At 44.2% G+C, this 24,561-nt stretch overlaps 1 protein-coding gene across 7 annotated transcripts in view; it reads right to left on the reverse strand.

Annotated features, from left to right (window-relative positions):
• PPARGC1A (PPARG coactivator 1 alpha) overlaps nucleotides 1-24,561 on the reverse strand; it is a 673,798-nt gene that overhangs the window by 43,006 nt on the left and 606,231 nt on the right. For 5 of the 7 annotated variants that reach the window (XR_014011494.1, XM_081207654.1, XM_081207650.1 and 2 more), the window contains 3 exons: nucleotides 6,810-7,004; nucleotides 1,482-1,607; nucleotides 152-356 (listed from right to left, as the gene is read on the reverse strand). Coding sequence is in view for 6 of the 7 variants with exons in the window: in XM_081207654.1 (XP_081063780.1) it covers nucleotides 152-356; nucleotides 1,482-1,607; nucleotides 6,810-7,004 (526 nt within the window). In the remaining variant the exon portion in view is untranslated. Of the gene's footprint in view, nucleotides 1-151; nucleotides 357-1,481; nucleotides 1,608-6,809; nucleotides 7,005-14,201; nucleotides 14,425-24,561 lie in introns of those variants that run through there. The other 2 variants (XM_081207655.1, XM_081207651.1) reach the window with 2 other exon arrangements.

Here is a 24,561-nt window from a genome sequence, read left to right on the forward strand (position 1 = left end):
TGCTTCCTGGCTCCTGGAAGCTTTTAGAGATGAGCATTGTTCACTGGTCTGAGCTGTCTGGGAAGCTACAGGTTCCCTTCACCACCAGGCTCTGATCACTTGCAACAATGACAATCGTTGGTCAAATCCTATTCTTTGATCCCAAGCCTACCTTGCAAATGATGCGTCTGAGAGTGCAAAAGCGCCTTCTTTTTAGAGGTGAATTTGTCTCTGTTGCTGCTCCTGTTCTCTGCTGGTTTGGCCTGAGGAGGGTCATCGTTTGTAGTCAGATACTTGAGAAGCTCTGAGCAGGGACGTCTTTGTGGCTTTTGTGGTTGACAAATGCTCTTCGCTTTATTGCTCCATGAATTCTCAGTCTTAAGAAACAAGTCACAATAAAAGGAAAAGTAATAAAAGGAAGGAAGGAAAAGAAAAAAGAAAGCTGAAATTAGTGAACCGAACCTTATCAGAATGGATATAGGATTTCTGAAGAGATGTGATTTTCAGTGAAGTGTTCCTTATAAGAGCACTAGATCTATGAGCTGTGAATAATTGTTTGCAGAACAAGGAAAGAAAATTACATTTAAAATTCCTAAATGACATTTATGCAGCTTTTTTATTTCATTTCTCTTATGTTTCAATGTTCCTACTCAGCAACATATAACTAACAAGACCCTACAGCGCCTTTACTATGAACAGGGAGGGGGGGGAAATAAGCTGGCTTAAACCTTAATTTGCTGCTGATTGCTCAAGCCCAGCGCTCACAACTCTCTTAAGTACCCCTAAATGCTCTGTTTTCGGTTACAGTCAATGGCAAGACAAACATTGTTTAATACAGCCTGCTAACAGAATTACACCACTGCCAGCATCGGAGCCAATTAATGGCTGACATAGACCTTTCTACTGAGGTTCCAGCATAATCTTTTTCTAAGTTGGGCCGCAAGTGAAGTGGTGGCCTGGAGTCGCACGTCAACACATCAGCCCATCAGTAATATTTTAATGGCACTGTCTACAATTCTGTGGAGGGGGAAAGAAGAGCAGCCTTTAAAAATGCGTTAATGCTGCCAAAAAAGGGTGTGTGTGTGTGGAAGGCATAACATGAATTATTCAGAGTGAAAAAAATGAACAGAAGCATCCTTATGATATCCCCTCACCCCCACATATGAACAAAACCCCACAGCTTCTGCCCCAACCCCACAATTTGAGATAAGGTACCAGGCTATTGGTGCAGTTATTGGGTTGAAAATTTAGTTCGTGCGCAGAAAGAGTAGGTGCACATCTCTCCTTTTCCCTCTCCACAGATAATAACAAGATGTTCTGTGTTGAGGTCTGTATGTGCAATGGCCCAGTTTTAAGATCCTTTGCTTTCACACATTGCTTAGGGAGACAGGTGAAACTTTGAGACATATCCCACTCCTTGTGCACTGGCCGAGTAAATGTCTGAGCCCTAGTGGGGGAAAAGGAAACTATTTAAAACCATCTTGATATGTATTGCACTGTACCTTAACCACCACAGGGCTTGTTCTGATCCTGTGATTGGCATGGTTTGCATGGTTGTGTGTGCTGAGGCCACTGCATTCATTGTAATTTAGCTGGGTGTTAGCTGGCGCCAACAAGAGTTTCTTAAGCTGCAAGGATAACAAGGGGAAAGGTTTGGGGTGGGTGCGGAAGGGGGAAGGTTGGGAAGAAAAAGAAATAAGGTTATGCACTTCCGTTCCTCAGGTTTCATCTGAATTTATGAGTATCGGGTCCAGTTCGGACAAATATCAACATGTATAGAGGCTATGCAAGATGGAAAAGTAGGACTTTGAACAATAGGCCTTGCCTGCCTTGCCCCACGGCTGCTGGAAGTCCACATGTGGAAGCAACATTTGCACAGGGCCTTTATGGGTGGCAAAACCATAAATCCACTCATGCCAGTAAAATCTGGGAAATGCCCGTATGGTTTAAGCCTATAAACGTCGGACTATTCCTGTCTATGCCTAACGCATTCTGCTTCATACATGAATGGCCCGCAGGCCTAGAATCTAGAAATGCACACAGAGAACACAAAATACTTAATAAACAAACAGAAAACTCCACCAATAACCCCCCTCCCTATCAGACAAGGGAGGAGAGAAATGCTTTCACCTGGTGCCTAAAGATATGTACTGAAGGCACCAGGCAACCCTCCCTGGGAAAAGCATTCCACAAATGGGGAACCATCGCAGAAAAGGCCTATTCTTGTGTTGCCACCCTCCAGACCTATCGTGGAGGAGGCATACGAAGAAGGGCCTCAGCTGATGACTGCAGGGTCTGGGTCCATTCATATGGGGAGAGGTGGTTCTGGAGACATTGCGGTCCGAAAAAATCGTAGCTCCTGCATGCTCCCACTTGAGCACTGTAGTGCAACCAGAAGTGCAGAAAGCATCACTGGGCATGGCCAATGTCCCAGGCCATCCCCTGCAATTAAGGCAGAAGTCAGTCATGCCAACTGCACAGTACACACTGGATGTAGTTGGCTAAGTGGACTGACAGGGTCCAAGCACGGGCAGAAGTACCCTGACTTTAGATTTATATTCATATTTACAGGACTGCCTCTCCTCGTATGCCCCGCAGAGGACCTTAAGGTCCATGAATAATCATAGTTTAGAGGTCCCAGGCCGTAAAGAAGTCAGATTATCCCCCACCAGGGCCAGGGCCTTCTCAGTGATGGCTCCGACCTGGTGGAATGCTCTGTCCCATGAGACCAGGGCCCTGCAGGATTTAACTTCCTTCTGCAGCGCCTGTAAGACAGAGCTATTTCACCTGGCTTTCAATCTGAAATTAGCCTGATCTTTTATTCCCCTTCTTTCCCTCCCCCTCCCCTTTTTATTAAGATTACCCTCTCTGGGATCCCACAGCTAATTCTCCCCTGGTCTCCTCACTGGCCCAGATAGGACTAATTTAGCCAGCTAGCCCTGGTGATCATCTAATGTTTACTGGATGCATTTCCCCCCTAAATTGATTTTTGAATTCTGAATTTATTCACGTTTTATACGGTATTTTATGCTGTTTTTTGTTGCATAAATTAAGTGTTTTAAATTTGTTGTTAGCCGCCCTGAGCCCGGTTTTCTGAACCAGGAAGGGCGGGGTATAAGTAAAATTTTATTATTATTATTAGTATTATTATTATTATTATTATTATTATTATTATTATTATTATTATTTATTGTGAGGATCATAGGTCAGTTGGTTAGAGCGTGGTGCTGGTAACACCAAGGTTACAAGTTTGATCCCCTTGTGGGACAGTCACACATTCCTGCATTGACTAGATGATCCTCAGGGTCCCTTTCAACTCTACAATTCTTTGATTCTGTGATTCAAAATTGCCTACCTAACCCCTCAAAACTGGAGTTGTGTCACCAGTTGTTTCATGAGCTTTTTAAGGGGAAGGGCACTTCTACTCTGACCCTGAACCTTTAACAGGATTGTCAAGCATAATGAGCGACACAAGAGTTCCACATTAGTTCCTAAATGGAAGGAATTCTGTGCTTCTAGCCTTAGATACCACGGAACGCGAAAGATAAAACGCCTGATTCCCAGAGTTGTCAAAAAGACGAGCAACGTAAGACTTACAAAACCATTTTACACACTAAAATGTGATATATTGGTACTTATCCCTAGGCCAAAAATGATGGGGGTTTTTTGTTTTTTGAAAAGGTATACTGTGTTACGTTCCTGATTTAACAAACAACAGCTGGGGGGGCTGTTTTACCTGGGGAACCACACAACCAGTTTCAAATGCAGATTGTGCCCAAGGGCATAGGTAAAGACTTTCAGATTCATAAGAGTCATGACCGTATGTTGCCATATACACATAGGAACATAACTACACACTTTATTTCATATGCAGCTCCATAGGGATGTACATTCTCCCCTTCATCACAATGTGTTTGGCTGGATCCAGGCAAGGCAGAGAAGTGTGAAGTGGAAGGAAAATATAGGAAGCAGAGACAGGAAAGGAGATTCCAGCTCTCTACAATGTCTTCCTTCCATGTGAGAAATTCACTTGAGCCAAGCAAACCAGGAGTCAGCAATAAACACCAATCAGCATCCACAGCCATCCTGAGCCCTTGAAATTCAAGTCAAACTTTTAAAAAAAGCTTTATATGACTGCTCTGACACATGAACAAGGCTGCAGAACATCAGCCATAAGCATGACTGCCAGCCACTTGCTTTGGCAGTGAGAGATTTTACTTTCTTGGGCTCCATGATCACTGCAGATGGTGACAGCAGCCACGGAATTAAAAGATGCCTGCTTCTTGGGAGAAAAGCAATGACAAACCTAGACAGCATCTTAAAAAGCAGAGACATCACCTTGCCAACAAAGGTCCGTATAGTTAAAGCTATGGTTTTCCCAGCAGTGATGTATGGAAGTGAGAGCTGGACCATAAAGAAGGCTGATCGCTGAAGAATTGATGCTTTTGAATTATGGTCTGGAGGACACTCTTGAGAGTCCTGTGGACTGCAAGAAGATCAAACATGTCTATTCTTAAGGAATTCAGCCCTGAGTGCTCACTGGAAGGAACAGATCCTGAAGCTGAGGCTCCAATACTTTGGCCACCTCATGATAAGAGAAGACTCCCTGGAAAAGACCCTGATGGTGGGAAAGATGGAGGGCACAAGGAGAAGGGGACGACAGAGGACGAGATGGTTGGACAGTGTTCTCGAAGCTATAAGCATGAGTTTGACTAAACTGCGGGAGGCAGTGGAAGACGGAAGTGCCTGGCGTGCTCTAGTCCATGGGGTCACAAGTCAAACATGACTAAACAACAACAATAGCAAGCTCAAGGACCCATGCACAGAATGGTGCTCAGGGGCCAATAAAATCTAGCCAGCCCTGGAGCCAAGCCCTCTTTGCAATACACCTTTCAAAGGTGGTGCACAGATGGACAAAGAGACGTCAAATGTAAAGTGATTTGACTGAAGATTGAAGTGATTTGTTTTTTGCATGGTTCCGACATCTTCTCTTCCAACAAAGTGGGATTCACTTGTCAAAAGACAACTTTTGCCTACAGTAGAGGAAAGTCTATAGCATAGGGATACAAATGCACAATATGAAGGACAACGCTACATCTCAAAGTAAACAAGGCCTGGAAATTGGCTAGTTTTTTCCGCCAGGCAGAGTGAATACAAATCTTCTTGGTAGTTGATAAAATCATTCAGGGAATGTACATTGCAAGTCATCTTGATAGTCAAAACTATAAGATGCTGAACTTCTCGATTCCATTATGACCAAAAGATAAAAGAGTCCTCTGGCAGCAGAATTGGTTTTTGTAAAGTTAGGGGTTGGTGTTTTTTTGAAAATCTTAGCAGTCACTTTTGTAGTGACAGATCTGGCAGCAATGGATATTTGCTGTTAATGAGGGTACTATTCTCTCAAGACAAAGCAAACTGTAGGGTTTGTCCTGACACAATTCTTGAGGGCCCCTTAGCACATCTGAAAAGGAGCATGAGGACGCATCACACTGGGCTCTGTGCACACTTAAAAAAGAAAGACTCTAGGACTTCATTTTTTCTCTATTTTCTACCACCATCTCCTCTCCCTTCTCCTTCTAATCCTTGCAACAGAATACTGATCTGGAACTATGATTTTGCTGCCGTGGGCTCCTTCACACATTACATCTTTTAGCTGCACATCTAACTTGTGTCTAAAAATGCAAAGCATAAACACTGTTGTGGTTTCCCTCAAAGACTTTAGAGAACTGTAGTTTGACAACAGTGTTAAACACTACAAACTCTAGGCACCCTAACAGAGACGTAGCTTATTTATTACAAATATTTCACATAGAGGGGAAAGAGGGAACAAAAACTGAAGCTGTTTAAAGTTGGTAGCGTAGCTGTGGCCGTAGAAATTTGGAGGCGTTTTACTGAATATCAATAAATCTTTTCAGTTCATTGAGCAAGAGGCTGGCCATTTGATAGGGTCCTAGTCTGCGGCTAGTTTTACAGGAGGCCCATTCTGAGGAGCCACCACTTCATCTTCTTTCTGGTTTGGCAAATGGAGAGCCAACTCTTATCCCTCAGATTTGGCACAGGCGTTTTCAATTGCCGATTCCCATATGAAAAGAATTCTCTTCCTTTCACCCACTTACTAGCACAATCCAAGGAGCTGTTAACAGATGTGAGCCAAATGTGAATCCAGCCTTTATCAATAAGCTGTCTTGGTAACCTCTCCATCCTTAAGGAAATCAGCCCTGAGTGCTGACTGGAAGGACACATCCTGAAGCTGAGGCGCCAATACTTTTGCCACCTCATGAGAAGAGAAGACTCCCTGGAAAAGACCCTGATGTTGGGAAAGATGGAGGGCACAAGGAGAAGGGGGACAAGAGGATGAGATGGTTGGACAGTGTTCTCGAAGCTACCAGCATGAGTTTGACCAAACTGCGGGAGGCAGTGGAAGATAGGAGTGCCTGGCGTGCTCTGGTCCATGGGGTCACGAAGAGTCAGACACGACTAAACAACTAAACAACAACAACATCTTGGTAACACATTATTAAACGTGAAACTTGTACACATATATTGGAGATCTCCTAATGAGAAAACACATATTCAAAGCATTCCCTTTCTGAATTAGCAAGAGTGTGCATTGTCGGAAGAAAAACATTCAGGCAATACCATCGTTTCACCAACAAACAAGTTTATCTTGGGCTTTCTGTCTGAAATGCCCAAGTGCAATTAAGCTTTCTTTGGGTTTTCAGTCTAAAAATGAAAAGACCAAACCTTATTGTGGCTACATCATACCCATGCAGTGGATAGTGAGAGGGCACCTCCATTTCCCGTTAAACACTAGGAAGGTAGATTCTTACTAGAGACGGCTCTTCTGCCTCCAGAGGTGGAGGGGTGCCGTCGGGCATCGGCGAAGGGCTGGCATCGTTTTCGTTGGTCACATCTCCATCCGTCAGTGCATCAAATGAAGGCAGTCCATCTTCATCCACAGGGATGCTGTCCAATGTCTCTGTGAGAACTGCTAGCAAATTTGCCTCATTCTCTTCGTCTATCTTCTGCAGAAGCAGGAAAACAGGGGAAGAAAAAAGGTGAGTCAGGAAGGGGGTTGTAGGACTTACATAGCCATATAACATGATTTGGCCCAATTGATTTTTGAGGGCGCAAAGTGCTAACTAACTACAGTGGTACCTCGGGTTACAAACTTAATTCGTTCTGGAGGTCCGTTCTTAATCTGAGGTACCACTTTAGCTAATGGGGCATTTCACGCCACCGGCACATGATTTCTGTTCTCATCCTGAGGTAAAGTTCTTAACCCGAGGTACTACTTCCGGGTTAGTGGAGTTTGCAACCCGAAGTGTTTGTAACCCAAGGTGTTTGTAACCCGAGGTACCACTGTATAAGACGACCCCCAATTTTAGACATAATTTTTGAATAAAAAATCCTCGTCTTATAGACAGAAAAGTACGGTAACTCAGTTTGAATTTCGGGGTAGCACACACCTTTTGCAACAGTTGCTCCCCATTATGCTTTGCAATGTTTCTTCATCCCTTTCCCTATTCTTAATCCTACAGGATTATATTTAGCTCAGTCAACACCCATGTGTCCTATGAACTACACCCAAGATGTTGCTGCTGCAACAACCCACCACCACTGAAACTAACTGATCTAACAAAACTACAAGGCTGATGAAGCAAGACAGCTAATGAGGAGAGCTGTACAAGGAAGAATGCCAAAAGACCTCTTAGGTTCTCCAGATGCCTTCTCCCACTACCAGAAATGGGAAACTTCTCATTTATATGCATTTCGAAGAAAAGCAATCAATGCTCTTATTATTAATGGAAAACTCCTGGTTTCTTTTTTAAAATAAATGTATTCTGCAGGTTGCCTTTGAAGTTGTCCTTTCCTGTTATGTAGTTTGAGTGCTCAATACAACTACTGTATGCATTTATCTAATTCAGGCTGCAATTATAAAAAGTAGATTAATTCCTAATCAGATGTGGCTGCAACGTTAATTTGTACTAGATATCTTATTTCAGTAACGGGGACTTGTTTGTGTCAAATCAAATATATTTAATATCCTTGCATTTCTCAATGCAACACGTTCTAATTATCATCCGTATATTTGGAAGGCAGGGGGAAAAAATAAAAGCACTTATTATATTTTAGAGATTTGTCGCAGCAATTATTAATGACTTAGGGCTTGGAAAAACTCCCTGTGGAGCCCATGCAAAGACTTTGCTGGCAGCCAAATACAATTCTCAGTAAGAGAAAGAAAAGGGAAGCAGACTAGATATTCTCCACAGATGTCACACTTAAGTAGTTTAATACCACCCAGGAACGGGCAAAGGGGTAGTACCTGAATCACAGTGTAAACCTCAAAATAAAGGTTTTTCTCCATAGAGATTAGCTTAGATTGATCTTAACTGAATTAACTCCTGTTCAGTTAAATCTCCCTTTTGGCAACAGAGCAGTTCAGGAAACAATTACACATGCATACAATTATAATGTTTGATCGTTTTATTATTTCAAGACAAAAAGGAGTTTACAGCCCTATTTCCATCACCCAAGTGTGCAGAATAAATGGGCGTCCCACCGGCATGTGCTGGATGCAACACTTAATCGATTTAAGCGCACCTAAAATCCAATGCATGTTGGGTCTGATCACATAAAAACTTCAGCCCTGGACATTTTGCTCTTTATTAGGGATGAATAAAGGTTCAACAAATAAAACAACATATACTTCTTTGAAGATGTTATATCATTCTTTCAATAAACCACCCTAAGATCTGTTGATGAAGGGTGGTATACAAATCTTAATTTTAACAATAATAGCAATAATAATAATAATAATAATAATAATAATAATAATAATACACCCAATAAACTTGAATTTCCCCCATTCTCTCCTTGCTTTTAAGGCAATGGGGACTACATCAGAAAACCAGGACTAAATTGTTAACACAGTTTGATAAGTAACAAGAAGTAAGAGACTTCATCCCCCATCCCGGTTCACACATTGCTGGGGCGAGACGCACTGGACTGTGCATGTAATTACAGCACATGCACATAACACCTGAAGTCAGTGGTATGTGACTCTGCTAATTCAGCACACAGTTATACAACACACTTTCCATGATGTCTAAATGGGCCTTATAATCATATTGGCCTTAGTCCAGTATATCTGAAGGAGCGTTTCCACCCCCATCGTTCTACCCGGACACTGAGGTCCAGCACAGAGGGCCTTCTGGCGGTTCCCTCACTGTGAGAAGTCAAGTTACAGGGAACCAGGCAGAGGGCCTTCTCAATGGTGGCGCCCTCCCTGTGGAACGCCCTCCCACCAGATGTCAAAGAGAACAACAACTACCAGACTTTTAGAAGACATCTGAAGGCAGCCCTGTTTAGGGAAGCTTTTAATGTTTGATGTATTACAGTATTTTAATATTTTTTTGGAAGCCGCCCAGAGTGGCTGGGGAAGCCCAGCCAGATGGGTGGGGTATAAATAATAAATTATTATTATTGTATTATTATTATTATTATTTTTGCTTCCTTAAGACCCATTCTGGCTTCGCTGGGATGGTTGCCACGGCCTTCACAGTTGTATCCACTCTGGTCAAGGGCCATTTATGGGATTCTGCCAGGGTCCCAAACCCTAGCATTGTATTGTATATGCAAGGCAAGTGAAACTCAACCCCTTGGGGGGTTTCAAGTAGGCACCAGAATTTAGCATAAATATGAAATATGAAGCAAATCTTGAGGTTCCTCCTCAAGTAAAAAAAGCGACAACATGTAGGATTTCAAGGAAAGTCGAGAGAGTTTTGTTAAGAGCCTAATGAAATGACCCAGTGGGAAGTTTCCACACATCATTAAGCTGCCATCAGATGAAACAGTCCCGCCTCGTCCAGAAACATTTGTGGAATTTAAAAGGCTCTGCACATAAACAAGGAATTAGAAGAGTCAAATAGGTAGAAGCCTTTATGAACGATTTGTATGCCTAATTCTATCTGGGATAGTGATCACAGGACCAGCCCAAGACATTTTGGCCCCGGAGGCAAACCACAAAATGGCACCCACCGCCACTGGGGAAGAGGGGATGGGGAAAGATCGACATCGGGAACAAGGCGGGAGGAAAGTTCGATATCAGAATCTGCTGCCCCTGTGGATCCCGCTGCCAGAAGCAGTCACCTCACTTTACCTCATGAGTGGGCCAGCCCTGGGTGGTCAATACATAAGATAAAGATAAAGGGACCCCTGACCATTAGGTCCAGTCATGACCGACTTTGGGGTTGCGGCGCTTATCTCGCTTTATTGGCCGAGGGAGCCGGCGTACAGCTTCCGGGTCATGTGGCCAGTATGACTAAGCCGCTTCTGGCGAACCAGAGCAGCGCATGGAAACGCCGTTTACCTTCCCGCCGGAGCAGTACCTATTTATCTACTTGCACTTTGACATGCTTTCGAACTGCTAGGTTGGCAGGAGCTGGGACAGAGCAATGGGAGCTCACCCCGCCGCAGGGATTCGAACCAACGACCTTCTGATCGGCAAGCCCTAGGCTCTGTGGTTTAACCCACAGATTCACCCACATCCCAATACATACATCTCCCCTAAAGGAGAGAACCCTAGCCAAGAGCTACAACCGAAAGAACTATGGGAGTCCTTCATGTCACTCGTTCCACAAGCAGAATCTCTTCAGCATGTATAACTGGAGTGGATCCAGCCTCCAAAGCAGAACTTTTTCTTTTTAAAAATCCTTTCCAGGTCAGCATTCTTTCTTTGATAATACGGACCCTTCCAGAAGCTCCAGCATTTGCTGTTCCAGCGCTTGGCATCTGCACTTTCGAACAGACACTGAAGCGCCCCGACAATTCAAAGTCGGAATGTGGAGTGGACACTGGCCCTCATCATAGCAATTTCCATTAGTTTTTTGTACAAGTTTCAAACAATCAAACACCCCTCAGAGGAAAGCAAATGATGTGACAAAGAGGACTCTGTTAAAACAATTAATGTCACTTTCCATTATTGCTCCAGTCCCAATTTACAGAGCAAATAAATCAAAGTCACCACGGACGGTGGTACGCTACCCAGCCAACACATGTCTGTTCACAAATGACGTCGGGAGATAACCTTTGCGAAGCTTCGCCATGTTGCTGGCTCCAAAACACTGTTTTATACGGAAACATTTTTATTAGTTCACATAGCCAAAGCAGCACTGAGAAAAGGTGGTAAGAAAGAAAGGGTCTTGTTTTGCTCTCCTTCTCCCTGAGCGATAGGAAGTTGCAGGGCCAGCCTTTTACAGGGTCCATTCATTCTCTTGAGAAATGAGTGTACTGGTAGTCTTTGAAATGGGTGTATTTACTAGTACAGTGGTACCTCAGGTTACATACGCTTCAGGTTACAGACTCCGCTAACCCAGAAATAGTGCTTCGGGTTAAGAACTTTGCTTCAGGATGAGAACAGAAATCGTGCTCCGGCGGCGTGGCGGCAGCGGGAGACCCCATTAAGCTAAAGTGGTGCTTCAGGTTAAGAACAGTTTCAGGTTAAGAACAGACCTCCAGAACGAATTAAGTACTTAACCCGAGGTACCACTGTATAGAAATAAAAGTGGGAAGGGGCGTTAAATAGCCATAGTGCCATCAGCATGAATGAGGAACTGCAGGCTCATGCCTCCTTGCCCTGTGGAACAGCCTCCCACCAGATGTCAAGGAAATAAACAACTACAGCGGTACCTCGGGTTACATACGCTTCAGGTTACACACTCCACTAACCCAGAAATAGTGCTTCAGGTTAAGAACTTTGCTTCAGGATAAGAACAGAAATCAGGTTCCAGTGGCACGGCGGCAGCAGGAGGCCCCATTAGCTAAAGTGGTACTTCAGGTTAAGAACAGTTTCAGGTTAAGAACAGACCTCCGGAACGAATTAAGTACTTAACCCGAGGTACCACTGTATCTGACTTTTAGAAGACATCTGAAGGCAGCCCTGTTACATAAGTTTTTAATGTCTGAAGTTTTATTGTGTTTTTAATATTCTGTTGGGAGCCAGGCGGAGTGGTTGGGGAGACCCAGTATAAGTAATAAATTATCATTATTATTATTATCTATTCCGTAGTGTCTTCATTCTTGCAATTAGGTGGGGGGGGGAGAGAGAGAGCTTCCCCATTCTAGCCAGTGGAAGGCTTTCTTGCTGTGTGCAGAAGTCTCTGCCTTGAGGAACTTACAATCTGTTATTAGGCACAGAGGAGACAACAGAGGAAGGAGAGGGAGACGGGGAGAGAAAATGCATTTGTTGCTTGGTTACAGTAGAATATGGAGCTTGGAAACTAAGGGATCGTGCCAAGGAATTTGTGGGGAAAGTGGATTTTGAAGCTGGATCTGCTGCATCAGGTGGGCTGGCCTATCCCAGGTTTAAGGGGCTGCACTGGCCGAATGCCAGACTTGCTCAGCTGGCTAAAAGGGGTTGTCTTTAAAACCATATCAGTTCTTGTCCCGTGCATCATAATACTTTTGCTCAACCCATTGCAACAGCAAATCAGTTTTTCCCCAGCTACTATCCCAGCTGCTGGAGTACGTCACCGAAAACTAGTACAGTGGTACCTCGGGTTACATATGCTTCAGGTTACATACACTTCAGGTTACATACTCTGCTAACCTAGAAATAGTGTTTCAGGATAAGAACAGAAATCGGGCTGCGGCGGTGCGGCGGCAGCAGGAGGCCCCATTAAGCTAAAGTGGTGCTTCAGGTTAAGAACAGTTTCAGGTTAAGTACGGACCTCTGGAACGAATTAAGTACTTAACCCGAGGTACCACTGTACAGTGGTACCTTAGGTTACAGACGCTTCAGGTTACAGACTCTGCTAACCCAGAAATAGTACCTTGGGTTAAGAACTTTGCTTCAGAATGAGAACAGAAATCACGCAGCGGGAGGCCCCATTAGCTAAAGTGGTGTCTCAGGTTAAGGACAGTTTCAGGTTAAGAACGGACCTCCGGAACGAATTAAGTTCTTAACCCGAGGTACTACTGTAGCTAGTACCCACAGCACATCAAAGACCGTAATTTCAGCTAGCAGAAGTCTACAGAAACTCAGAGAAGGTCATTTTGCATAACCAAAAAGTGTGATTGCAATTATTATTTTAACAGATCCATCTCCGCGTAACGTTCATTAAAGTGTCGACTCCCTGCCTTGTACTCGTGGTGTGAGCTGTGGTGTTGACAGCGCAGGGAGAAAGCTTTGCTGCAGCCAAAAGCTGTAAATTTCACTATTCCAGCATCGCTGCTTATGAGGCTCATCTTCCATATGGGACATTCCAGCAATTATATGAGGTAGCCTCATCCTGATGAGGACTGAACAGTTCCAGACAGGTGCTGAGCAGGAGGATCAATGAGCGAGAGTGCCGCACTCAGCACCCCGCTGAAACGATCCCATAAATAGTCTGGACGGCACTGTGAAAGCGTGCCATATAGAGATTTCCTAAATACTTGAGCAGAAAACAACAACAACTTTCCAAGCAGTGTTTTTTTGCCAAAATGAATTTGTCCATATTTTCAACAGTAAAAACACACACATTAATTAGTATTGTTTCCCCCCACATTGATTCACAACACAAGTCGTGTGGCAGTCTCACACCTAGTGTTGTCTAGTATGTCTAGTATGAAAAACACAGGCGAGGCACGTTATTCATTGAAGCAAAACTTATTATTACAGCTAATAGTTATCATCACGGATAATAATTAACCAAAAAGAACCTCAAACTGGCACCAGATAAAGTAATTTTATTTTTTAGAACTTAAGATTCTTTTTGAAATAGAACATACAGCTCCTGTTCATGAAGAGGACTCTCTTTTTTGTCAAGTTCCCTGGAGCATTTTCTGTTCAGTTTATTCTCTAACCAGGGCCAGCTCAAAGTTTACTTCCCCTTCTATTTTCATGGCCATTTTTCAATGCTACCTGCCTTTCCCATTTTCTACGTAACAGAAGAAACCCCCAAACAAAATTGTTTTAAAATACTATACAACCACACTATGCTTAAATTCTTTCCATGAATCCCACCCAATTAGAAATCCCATACTGTTCTTTGGCATTGTCAAAACATTTGACCCCAAAACACTAAAATAAACTGAGTATTTTGTGACAAGATCTATGCAGAACTCAAACCGAAGGTAGCATTTCAGTGAGAAAGAGTGTTTATGTAAGAAATAGGTTAGAAAGGAACAGTATCACCCAATTATCTTCCTCTGACACGATCACAAAATACTGACAATACCTTATGGATATGGGAATCACTTTCAGAAGCATATGCTACAGATAGTGCTTATGGCTGCATTCTTGGTCAGTTAAGTACAAAGGTGCCTCTGTAAATTCATTGCATCAATAACCTTAGTCAGATATTACTTTTGAAGTGTTAATTAGCATGTGAGGTGGCAGCAGCAGAAACAAGCTCATGCTAGCTCTGCCCATACCACTGTTCCCACTACAGTCCAGCTTCGGGAAGGGACGGTTGGCTTCCATGGAGACTCCTTTCACATTTTAGAACGCTGCATAATCAGGGTTCCAAAAAGCATGGAAACAGCCACAGATACAAAAGGCTCCCTGCTGCAATCACCTTCCACAAGGCAAACCATGGCTTTTTGTGAACACGCAAATGCTTGGGCTCGTAGAGCAGAAATCACAGTCACTTTGTTCCTCCCCCATCGTTTTGCTGCTGCTCTGAGAAGCTGTAAGTTCTGCTTAGTATATTCATCCAAACCGGGGCTGTAGTTTAGCCTCCTTCAGACAAACCAGTAACTCCCTTAGGCTGTAACTCCTACAGCCATGTTGGCGCGTTGGACTACTGCAATGTGCTCTACATGGGGCTACCTTTGAAGGTGACCCAGAAACTGCAATTAATCCAGAATGCGGCAGCTAGACTGGTGACTGGGAGTGGCCGCAGGGACCATATAACACCGGTCCTGAGAGATCTGCATTGGCTCCCAGTATGTTTCCGAGCACAATTCAAAGTGTTGGTGCTGACCTTTAAAGCCCTAAACGGCCTCGGTCCTGTATACCTGAAGGAGCATCTCCACCCCCATCGTTAAGCCCGGACACTGAGGTCCAGCGCCGAGGGCCTTCTGGTGGTTCCCTCATTGCGAGAAGTGAGGTTACAGGGAACCAGACAGAGGGCCTTCTCGGTAGTGGTGCCCACCCTGTGGAACGCCCTCCCTTCAGATGTGAAGGAAATAAGCAGCTATCTTATCTTTAAAAGACATCTGAAGGCAGCCCTGTTCAGGGAAGTTTTTAATATTTAACAATGTACTGTTTTTAACACTTGATTGGGAGCCGCCCAGAGTAGCTGGGGAAACTCAGCCAGATGGGCGGGGTATAAATAATTATTATTATTATTATTATTATTATTATTATTATTATTATTATTATTAATGTATTGCTATGCTTTTTTCCCTTTGGACCACATCAGTCTTGTCCTCTGGGAAGCCCCTCCATATACACTGCCCCAGGTTTGTGTCTCAGGGTGGTCAGTAATGCAATGGTTTGACTTCGTACCTGAAGGTGCTCTCCATAGTCTCTTGAGACAGTTGGATGCAAGCAACAAAAAGACAAACCACAAGCTATAACCAAAGGCCAACAAGGTCTTTGTCTAAAATGATCTGAAACACATCCTAAGTAAATTTTCACAAAATACCCTCCGTACTTCTCAAGCTGATGCATTGTTTCAGTATAAATTTAAGCTTTTCTGGCATCAACACATTTCCAAAAGTCTACTAAAAGTTGCATGTTTTCTTGCTTCTAATGAGCTGTTGCAGTTCAGAAGTTTCCATTCTGAGCTGACAATTAAGTTTCTAATAAATGGAGGAGCTACTAATTGACTTATTTGTCTCACAAATACACTACCTTGCTAGCAACCTGTAGCAACACATTTTACATCCTTTGACCAGAAATCATTCACAGTTCTTGCAAGCTGCTAAATGATTAGATTTCAGTTGTGTAAACTGCCTATCTTCCCCCTCGTTGGCACCAAGGCTTTGATTTTGAACACAGAGAACGAAAAGGAGAATGAGCTATCAGACTCTTGACTGCGCTAACAGAACCAGAACGATAAGATACTGGTGCAATTGTTGTGGTCCCTATTATATATATGTGTATGTAATTGAAACCACAGAAATGCAGTCTATTTGATTCAGAACCAAAAGGTCACTCAACTCAATTTATAGTTGACGCTGAGCACAATATTGAAAAACACCTGAAAGCAAACGATCTTATCAGCAGTTTGGGCCTCAACGTTTACCGACTACATGAGATAATATGCTGATTACTAAATAAATGCATTAACTGTGTTTTGCACACGAGGGATGTTTAAATGTGTCCAGAACTTGATGGCGGCAAATTCATTGCCAGCTATCTTAACATTAGCATATTAAGTGCATTTTTATAATGCCAAGAAACATGGTGGATTCCCCTTCCAGTCTCTGCAAAATCAATCCTCATCACGCAACACAAATCAGGGCAACACCTTACACTGGGCCTGACTTATGAATAAGGATGTTCCCAGCACATTTCTTCATGTGCAAAGTGAGCAGAAAAATTAGGAAGACTGGATTAGGCTCCTTCTGTGAAGTGGGCATGAGAACACACTCAACACACACATACCACTCTGCAGCAAACAATTGCTGCCTCGGGGTCAAGCCAAACATGATGGTAAAATGAAAGTTCATTGCAGACCCACTGTGGTCTTGATCTCTCTCTCTTTGTGTGTAAATCAGGACCACAGCGGATTAATGTCTTCCTCTCCCCAGTGGCATAGCGTGGATTGCCAGCACCTCGCAAGGGGGGTGGGTGAAAGGGAAACGGGCAGAGTATGCATGCACATTCAACTGCCTAATGGCACTTGCGTCACGCAGGAGATTGCAACCTCCGAGATAAGAAAAGAAGAGTCATTTCATTGTCTGGAGAGGTCATTTCCTGGTTTGCACGGAGAAACTGTTTTCAATGGAGCCCAGCAACAGAAGCATGCAACTGTATTGAGGCAGCACTGGGAATTGAAATTTTGCACCCCTAACAATGTTGCCCCTGGTCTAACCGCCCCTGTGCCCCCCATGCTATGCCACTGTCTCTCCCCCTTATCATCATCATCATCATCATCATCATCTGGAGCAGGGGCACCAGCTTTGCATATTTTATTTTATTTTTTGCAGAGGTGGGGGACCCAAACCTTACACGCTGGGGGGCAAGCTACAAAGTAAAATGCTTGGCCCTTAGGTTTGGCTGTACAGTGGTACCTCAGGTTACATACGCTTCAGGTTACATACGTTTCAGGTTACAGACTCCGCTAACCCAGAAATAGTGCTTCAGGTTAAGAACTTTGCTTCAGGGTGAGAACAGAAATCGTGCTCCGGCGGCGCAGCAGCAGCGGGAGGCCCCCACTAGCTAAAGTGGTGCTTCAGGTTAAGAACAGTTTCAAGTTAAGTACGGACCTCCGGAAAAAATTAAGTTCTGAACCTGAGGTACCACTGTAGTCAGAAGCAAGGATGGCGACTACAGCAAAAAACTATTACTTTGGATACTGTCATTCTGCTGACAAATAATCTTACCTAGAGACCTCCTCAGGCCATCACTACAGAACAAGCAGACCTTTAGATTTTTATTGTAAGCAATCTTGTAGGATTGCAAAACTTGGTGTCTTAGGTGAAAGCAAGATGCTCCCAAAACAAATCTATTCACGATTTTATTTACCCAATTTGGATCACTCTGATCCCAGGGTTCTTTCCAACGTGTTACAAAATGTACCAACAAACCTACCATGTCCACATGTTTATTGAGGCCAAATAATTAAAACACATGAAAATATAAAACTGAGTAAGCGGAAATCACTGATTTACACCGAACGGTTAGGAGAATAAAAATGTTTTCACTTGGCAGTGGAAACCCCTTAGAATTTTTGTTATCTGTGTCTCCTGAAGAAGGAAATTCCACAATTGGGCTGACGGTGCAAGAACAAGGAAGGCTCTTTTTTGTAAAAGAGCAGGGCAAACCAACTAGAGGGGAAATGACCAAAACAGGGTGTAAGATGGTTGCAATGGCAGAAAGTGTTTCAACATATAAGAGGATACCAGGCCACCTGCACCCTCACCTGCTCTCTGTAATCATCTTTGACTTTAGCTCAAGGAGTCCTGTTACACAGACTCTGCTACCTGAGGAGACCATATCTTTGCCCACTTCAGATTCTGATACTCCTGTAGTTGTAAGGAACTCTATGGCTCATCAGTCTCTATCCATCACCGCAGCACTTCGGGCTGCCAGTCCATCAGCACTTATGTGCTACACACATACCACTTCAGCTCCTCAGCTGAAAAGGTGGAACTGTGAAGGTCCATGGAAAAATTGTAGTGGGGAGAAGTAGGAGGGGGATGGCCTGTCATTTTGTGGCATTCAGGTCTTCTGACCATACTGCCACACAATCCCGCAGCTCAACCTAGGTAGCTAAAATCAGGAAATAATCTTTATTGTTTAAAAAGAAGCAAATGGTTGGAAATGTATGACTGTTCCAAACTTGGCTTCAAATGATAAACAGGTGGTAAGTGGAAATAGGGCCTTCTCTGTGGTGGTAAACCCATTACAGAATTATCTCCACAGAAACATCTACTACTCTTATCTTATAGGCAAGTTGAAATGGGTTTATTCCCCCAGGCTTTTAGCGGTTGGTTGTTGTTCTTGGAAAGTGAATTTTACATTCCGAGTCTGATTTTTATTCTTCTTGAGATGATTCTTGTAAGTTGGGGATGCTCTGGAAAAAGAAGAAAACCAAACCAAGCATTCCAGCTCCATTCTCCTGTGCCACCGAAGCAAAAAGCCTGGTCACTTGGAACAGTGACATCAACAACCCAAGCAGATCCTTGAGGACATTGCCCAGCCCCAGAAAGGCCTAGCACTCTGTCATCGCCACAAAGAAGAAGGGATATGGGCAGCATTCTTCCTCCTTAGTAGAGCTTGGTCCTTCCCAAAATCCATCTGGCTATCAAGTCTCCAAGGCAATCCAATTACACAGTCAGCTTGTGTTGATGCCAGAGGCCTAGCAAGACTCAACCATTGTTTACCACACCAAGGAATGACTTTAATTACTTAAGATAATCCAAAATGCCTTGTGGAAACATGTTGATATACTTAATTAAGAAATGACTGGAGTCACTCAATGCTCTCAATGAAGACTTGGGCTTTTTAAATCTTTCTAGTTCAACTCAATAATATTTAGCAAAGCTCTCTCTTTTGTGAGGTCAGCCTGTCCTTCATTTTTTTGCCCCTTTCCCCCCCTACAGGTGCTTAGAACGGTATTGTTTTAGTACACAATTTAACACTCTATCAAGTAAAAAGGGTCAGGCTTATAGGTCTGTATATCCCTGGGTCTCTGTTCACTATTCTGTACTGCATTTGCTCTTCTCCAGTCACCTGGGACCAAAACAGTTCACCCGCAGTCCTCAAACAGGTACCATTAAACTCTGGCTCAGTCTGCCCAGGTTAGAGCTCCATGAAACTCAAGAACCTGCAAATATTCAGCTACTCGTAAAAGGTGTTAGAATCGGATGGTATCTCTGCATATTGTGTAGCACCTAATACACAGAGCTGTTATAAGGATTACTGTGGGAAACGCACTGTGCAGCGCACTGAACACTTTAAATGTGCCAAGTACTATTCTTATTACGCACGCAGATATCAACGCTGCAGGATAGCTTCTTCCTCTCTAGGTTCTGGGGCCTTGCCATATTTCCTTCCTCATAGGCTCGCCAGTGTCATGCCTTGCCCAGCCAGAAGACTAAAATAGAAATGAACTGCACAGATATCACTCTCACATGCCTACAAGTTGCTGAATGCTTGTGGGTTCAGGTATGCCTCAATTTGTGTAGAATATTGGGGGCTATTTCTCCCTCTCTTTTTAAAGGAGGCCATTTCAGTTGGTCATATTTAACTGCATAAATATTCCTGCACCATGACTGCAGTCATGGGATTGTTGTCTGTCACATGACGGTATATGTTTTGACTCCACGGAGTGGGAAGTGACGGAGACAGGATGTTTGTGTTACTGTGTTCTGTGAAGTGGGACTATTGTCCTTTGTTTTTTCTCTTTGATGTCTGATGCTAGAGAGAGAGAGAGAGCCATGTTGCAGTGCTCCGTGTTTAATGTAAATAAAGTAGATTAGCCAAAATGCTGAGTTGCTGAGGTCTGTCACGCAAGCTGGGAAGACTCTGCGGATCCCTAAGTGTGCCGATGTCTGTTGGCATCAGTCGCTGTGATGTTCAGGCAGAAGAAAGCTTTTGAAGCTCCTGAATGATCGACCAGGAGGGAGAGAACATGCCAGTAGGGCATGTGTCTCTACCAGAGTCCTACTCAAGTGTAGGGCAAGCTCCTAACACATCTGTGGTCTCCTGCACTTTTGGTCTGCGGCCTCACCAACCCTGGGCTGCAACTCCCCAAAGTTTTGCTCACTAGGGAATATATCCCTCTGGCTGAAAAGGGTTTCCTACACTAAGCTACCAATGAGACACAAGGGGGGAGAAAATCTCTTTGGACACATCTGCCAACAACTGTTTTTGCTGGGTTTTGCATGCCACAGCTCAGCTAGTTGTATCTCCTGAACTCAGTCCACCACACATTTAATGGGCAAATGTGCTGTGGTAGATGTGAAACATTTTAGGTAGTATTCAACTCATGAGGCGAGGACGCGGATGGCGCTGTGTGTTAAACCACAGAGCCTAGGACTAGCCAATCAGAAGGTCGGCGGTTCGAATCCCCTCGACGGGGTGAGTTCCCATTGCTCGGTCCCTGCTCCTGCCAACCTAGCAGTTCAAAAGCATGTCAAAGTGCAAGTAGATAAATAGGTACCACTCCAGTGGAAAGGTAAACGGCGTTTCCGTGCGCTGCTCTGGTTCGCCAGAAGCGGCTTAGTCATGCTGGCCACATGACCCGGAAGCTGTACACCGGCTCCCTCGGCCATTAAAGGGGGATGAGTGCTGCAACCCGAGAGTCGGTCACAACTGGACCTACAAGTTGCTGAATGTGACGCGGCAGCTAAAAAAGCCAATGCAATTCTGGGCTGCATCAATAGGAGTATAGCATCTAGATCAAGGGAAGTAATAGTGCCACTGTATTCTGCTCTGGTCAGACCTCACCTGGAGTACTGTGTCCAGTTCTGGGCACCACAGTTCAAGAAGGACACTGACAAACTGGAACGTGTCCAGAGGAGGGCAACCAAAATGGTCAAAGGCCTGGAAACGATGCCTTATGAGGAACGGCTAAGGGAGCTGGGCATGTTTAGCCTGGAGAAGAGGAGGTTAAGGGGTGATATGATAGCCATGTTCAAATATATAAAAGGATGTCACAAAGAGGAGGGAGAAAGGTTGTTTTCTGCTGCTCCAGAGAAGCGGACACGGAGCAATGGATCCAAACTACAAGAAAGAAGATTCCACCTAAACATTAGGAAGAACTTCCTGACAGTAAGAGCTGTTCGACAGTGGAATTTGCTGCCAAGGAGTGTGGTGGAGTCTCCTACTTTGGAGGTCTTTAAGCAGAGGCTTGACAACCATATGTCAGGAGTGCTCTGATGGTGTTTCCTGCTTGGCAGGGGGTTGGACTCGATGGCCCTTGTGGTCTCTTCCAACTCTAGGATTCTATGATTCTATGATTCTATTCTATGATTCTAATGGTCAGGAGTCCCTTTACCTTTACAACTCATGAGCAGACCCACTGAAGTTAATAGTCACAACTTAGGTGCATTAATTTCAGTGGGTCTACTCTGAGTTGTACTCAGTTCAATACATGTTATCAGGGATCGGCCAGAGCTGTAAGCAAACATACACAGATCTTCTAGATCAGGAACAGCTTTTCTGGATGTCAGGCCACATGCTAAGATGACCCACCCATGGGCAGATATATGGGGCAGCCAACCTGTCAATCACCCAACCACAGAATAATAGAAGTGTAGAGCTGGAAGGGTCATCTAATCTCCTGCAATGCAGGAATCTCAACACAGTCTCCCATCCAATTTGAAACCATACCAGACCCTGCTTAGCTTCTGTACCATTTCCACTCCGTTTAAACTATTCCTTTTAAAACGTATTTATATATTCACTTTCATTAAAAACGATTCATTCGATTTACAGAATAAAATAAAAAGTAGCTACCTCTGCAAATGCAGGCACACCACCAAATCTACCCTTGATTTCCGCAGGAAGCCAAATTTCCTTTGCGGCACAGTTTGAACTCAAGCTGTACTTCAAAGGAGATCCCAGCCAATCCAAGCAGGGCTTGAAATCACCGATGGTCAGCCCTGTCTCCAAGCCTCGCTTTCTGCATGGATCAGCCACAGCTTGATCGGAAATGCCAGAATGTAGCCAATCCCAGCAGGGCTTCACATCGCCATCAATCGCACGAGTGGCATGGACTTCTAAGTCCCGCTTTCTGCAGGGATTGGCTACACTTAGAGGAGCTCTGCTTGGAAGCTTCCAAGTGGAACCAATTCCACTGGGCCTTGCATGTGGTGCCAAATAGAAGCCCTGTTTGACGTGGAACAGGAGGGGATTTTAAAACTCCTGGTTGTTCCTTTGCAGTTGCATCTTTACCTGCCTCACACCTGACATCAACGAGGCCCACAGGCTGCAGGATTCCCACCAATGCTATAAAGAGTCCAAGGAAACATATGCAAAGTGCTTTGATCACATAGAGATGTCGTTTAAGTGTTTGATATTATTTTTATTATTTAACGAAATTAAAAGACACCTGCTTCTTGGGAGAAAAGCAATGACAAACCTAGACAGCATGTTAAAAAGTAGAGACATCACCTTGCCAACAAAGGTCCGTATAGTAAAAGCTATGGTTTTCCCAGTAGTGATGTATGGAAGTGAGAGCTGGACCATAAAGAAGGCTGATCGCTGAAGAATTGATGCTTTTGAATTATGGTGCTGGAGGAGACTCTTGAGAGTTCCATGGACTGCAAGAAGATCAAACCTATCCATTCTGAAGGAACTCAGCCCTGAGTGCTCACTGGAAGGACAGATTGTGAAGCTGAGGCTCCAATACTTTGGCCACCTCATGAGAAGAGAAGACTCCCTGGAAAAGACCCTGATGTTGGGAAAGATGGAGGGCACAAGGAGAAGGGGATGACAGAGGACGAGATGGCTGGATAGTGTTCTCAAAGCTACCAGCATGAGTTTGACCAAACTGTGGGAGGCAGTGGAAGACAGGAGTGCCTGGCGTGCTCTGGTCCATGGGGGTCACGAAATGTCGGACACAACTAAACGACTAAACAACAACAATCGAAAGCCCCTTTCTAAAGAAAGCTGTGCAAATGTTCAAGCCAAAATGAGCAATCCCATTGATTTAGCTGCCGCATAACAATTTTGTACATATAGCCGCTCAGTTGGTTAACTTGCCCCTTGACTAACAGGTGGGTCTGCTTGCACATGACTCAAGCAAGTGTACTTGATTTGTACTCAACCACAAAACCTGCAGGATCTGTGACACACCAAGACAAAACACAACCTAGCCTTCTGATTTTGCTGCCTGCCTGTGTCTGCAAGAAAAGCTGCCAAGTACTGGAAGGCCACAATACATTGCTGGTGGGTCACATGTTTCACGGGCCTGGGGCACACACCAGCAGTGAGGAGGTGGAAGAGAGACAGACCAAGGATTATAAATAGCAACACATGTAAAAGTATGCAGAGTAACATACCATAACCTCCAATATTCCTCAGATGAAAATAGGGACATTCCTCACTCTCCCCTCACCGCAACTGATCCTTTTTGACCCCCCCCCCATTCAACACACACCCAGAACATTTCCTATGAGAAGGGCAAGTGCCACCGTCATCACACCAATGGAACATAGAATACACACCCTCCACCATCTTGAGAAAACCCTGCAACCCCGATTTCATTTTAGTTTATTATTTGGTACATTTTACAAACAGAAAAGCGCACACCGATAAATACGTTTTAGCAAGGGGCTAAAACAGAAAACATGTGGAAACAGAAAACATTTCTTTTTTAATCAAGACTCCTTGTGCTCTGCTTCACTCCCCCTTTCTTCCCACCCAGGGCGGCCCTGCCCTCTGCCTGCCCCTCAGAGCTGGTACGTGTTACATTGTGGAGAACATATCAGACAACACAGCAATTCTTCAAACAGCTCTTGTTTATTCACAGGCCAGAACAGAACTGAACTGAAGGGTTCAGCCAGCCTGCTTATATAGAGCTCCACTACAGTGCAACAGTAACCACTTTCTGTAACTATCCAATCACTGAACATCACTTTCAATCCCTTGTTTGCATATGTGGACCTGAGTGAAAACTATCTACAGTATCCCCCTGGTGGCCCAGGATGAGAACTTCAGTACATAACAGTGAGTCACACAGGGCGGGACCTCTGCAGCCACAGCCTCTCCTACGAGCTGCCCAAGGGAGGAGGCCGGCAGAGGCGACCATGGAGAGGCAATGGGGTGCTTCCTTGCAGTAGCTGCCACAGCAGCAGCCGCTCGGGACAAATTCCAGCTCATCCTTTTCCCCAAACTCAGCAGCAGTGGCATTGGTGGGAAAAACAGGGACATTCCAGGATCAAATCAGAAGCCATAAATTCATAATTCCAGGA

This window comes from Podarcis bocagei, assembly GCF_964188305.1.
Source record: "Podarcis bocagei genome assembly, chromosome: 9".
Classification (NCBI taxonomy): Eukaryota; Metazoa; Chordata; class Lepidosauria; order Squamata; family Lacertidae; genus Podarcis; species Podarcis bocagei.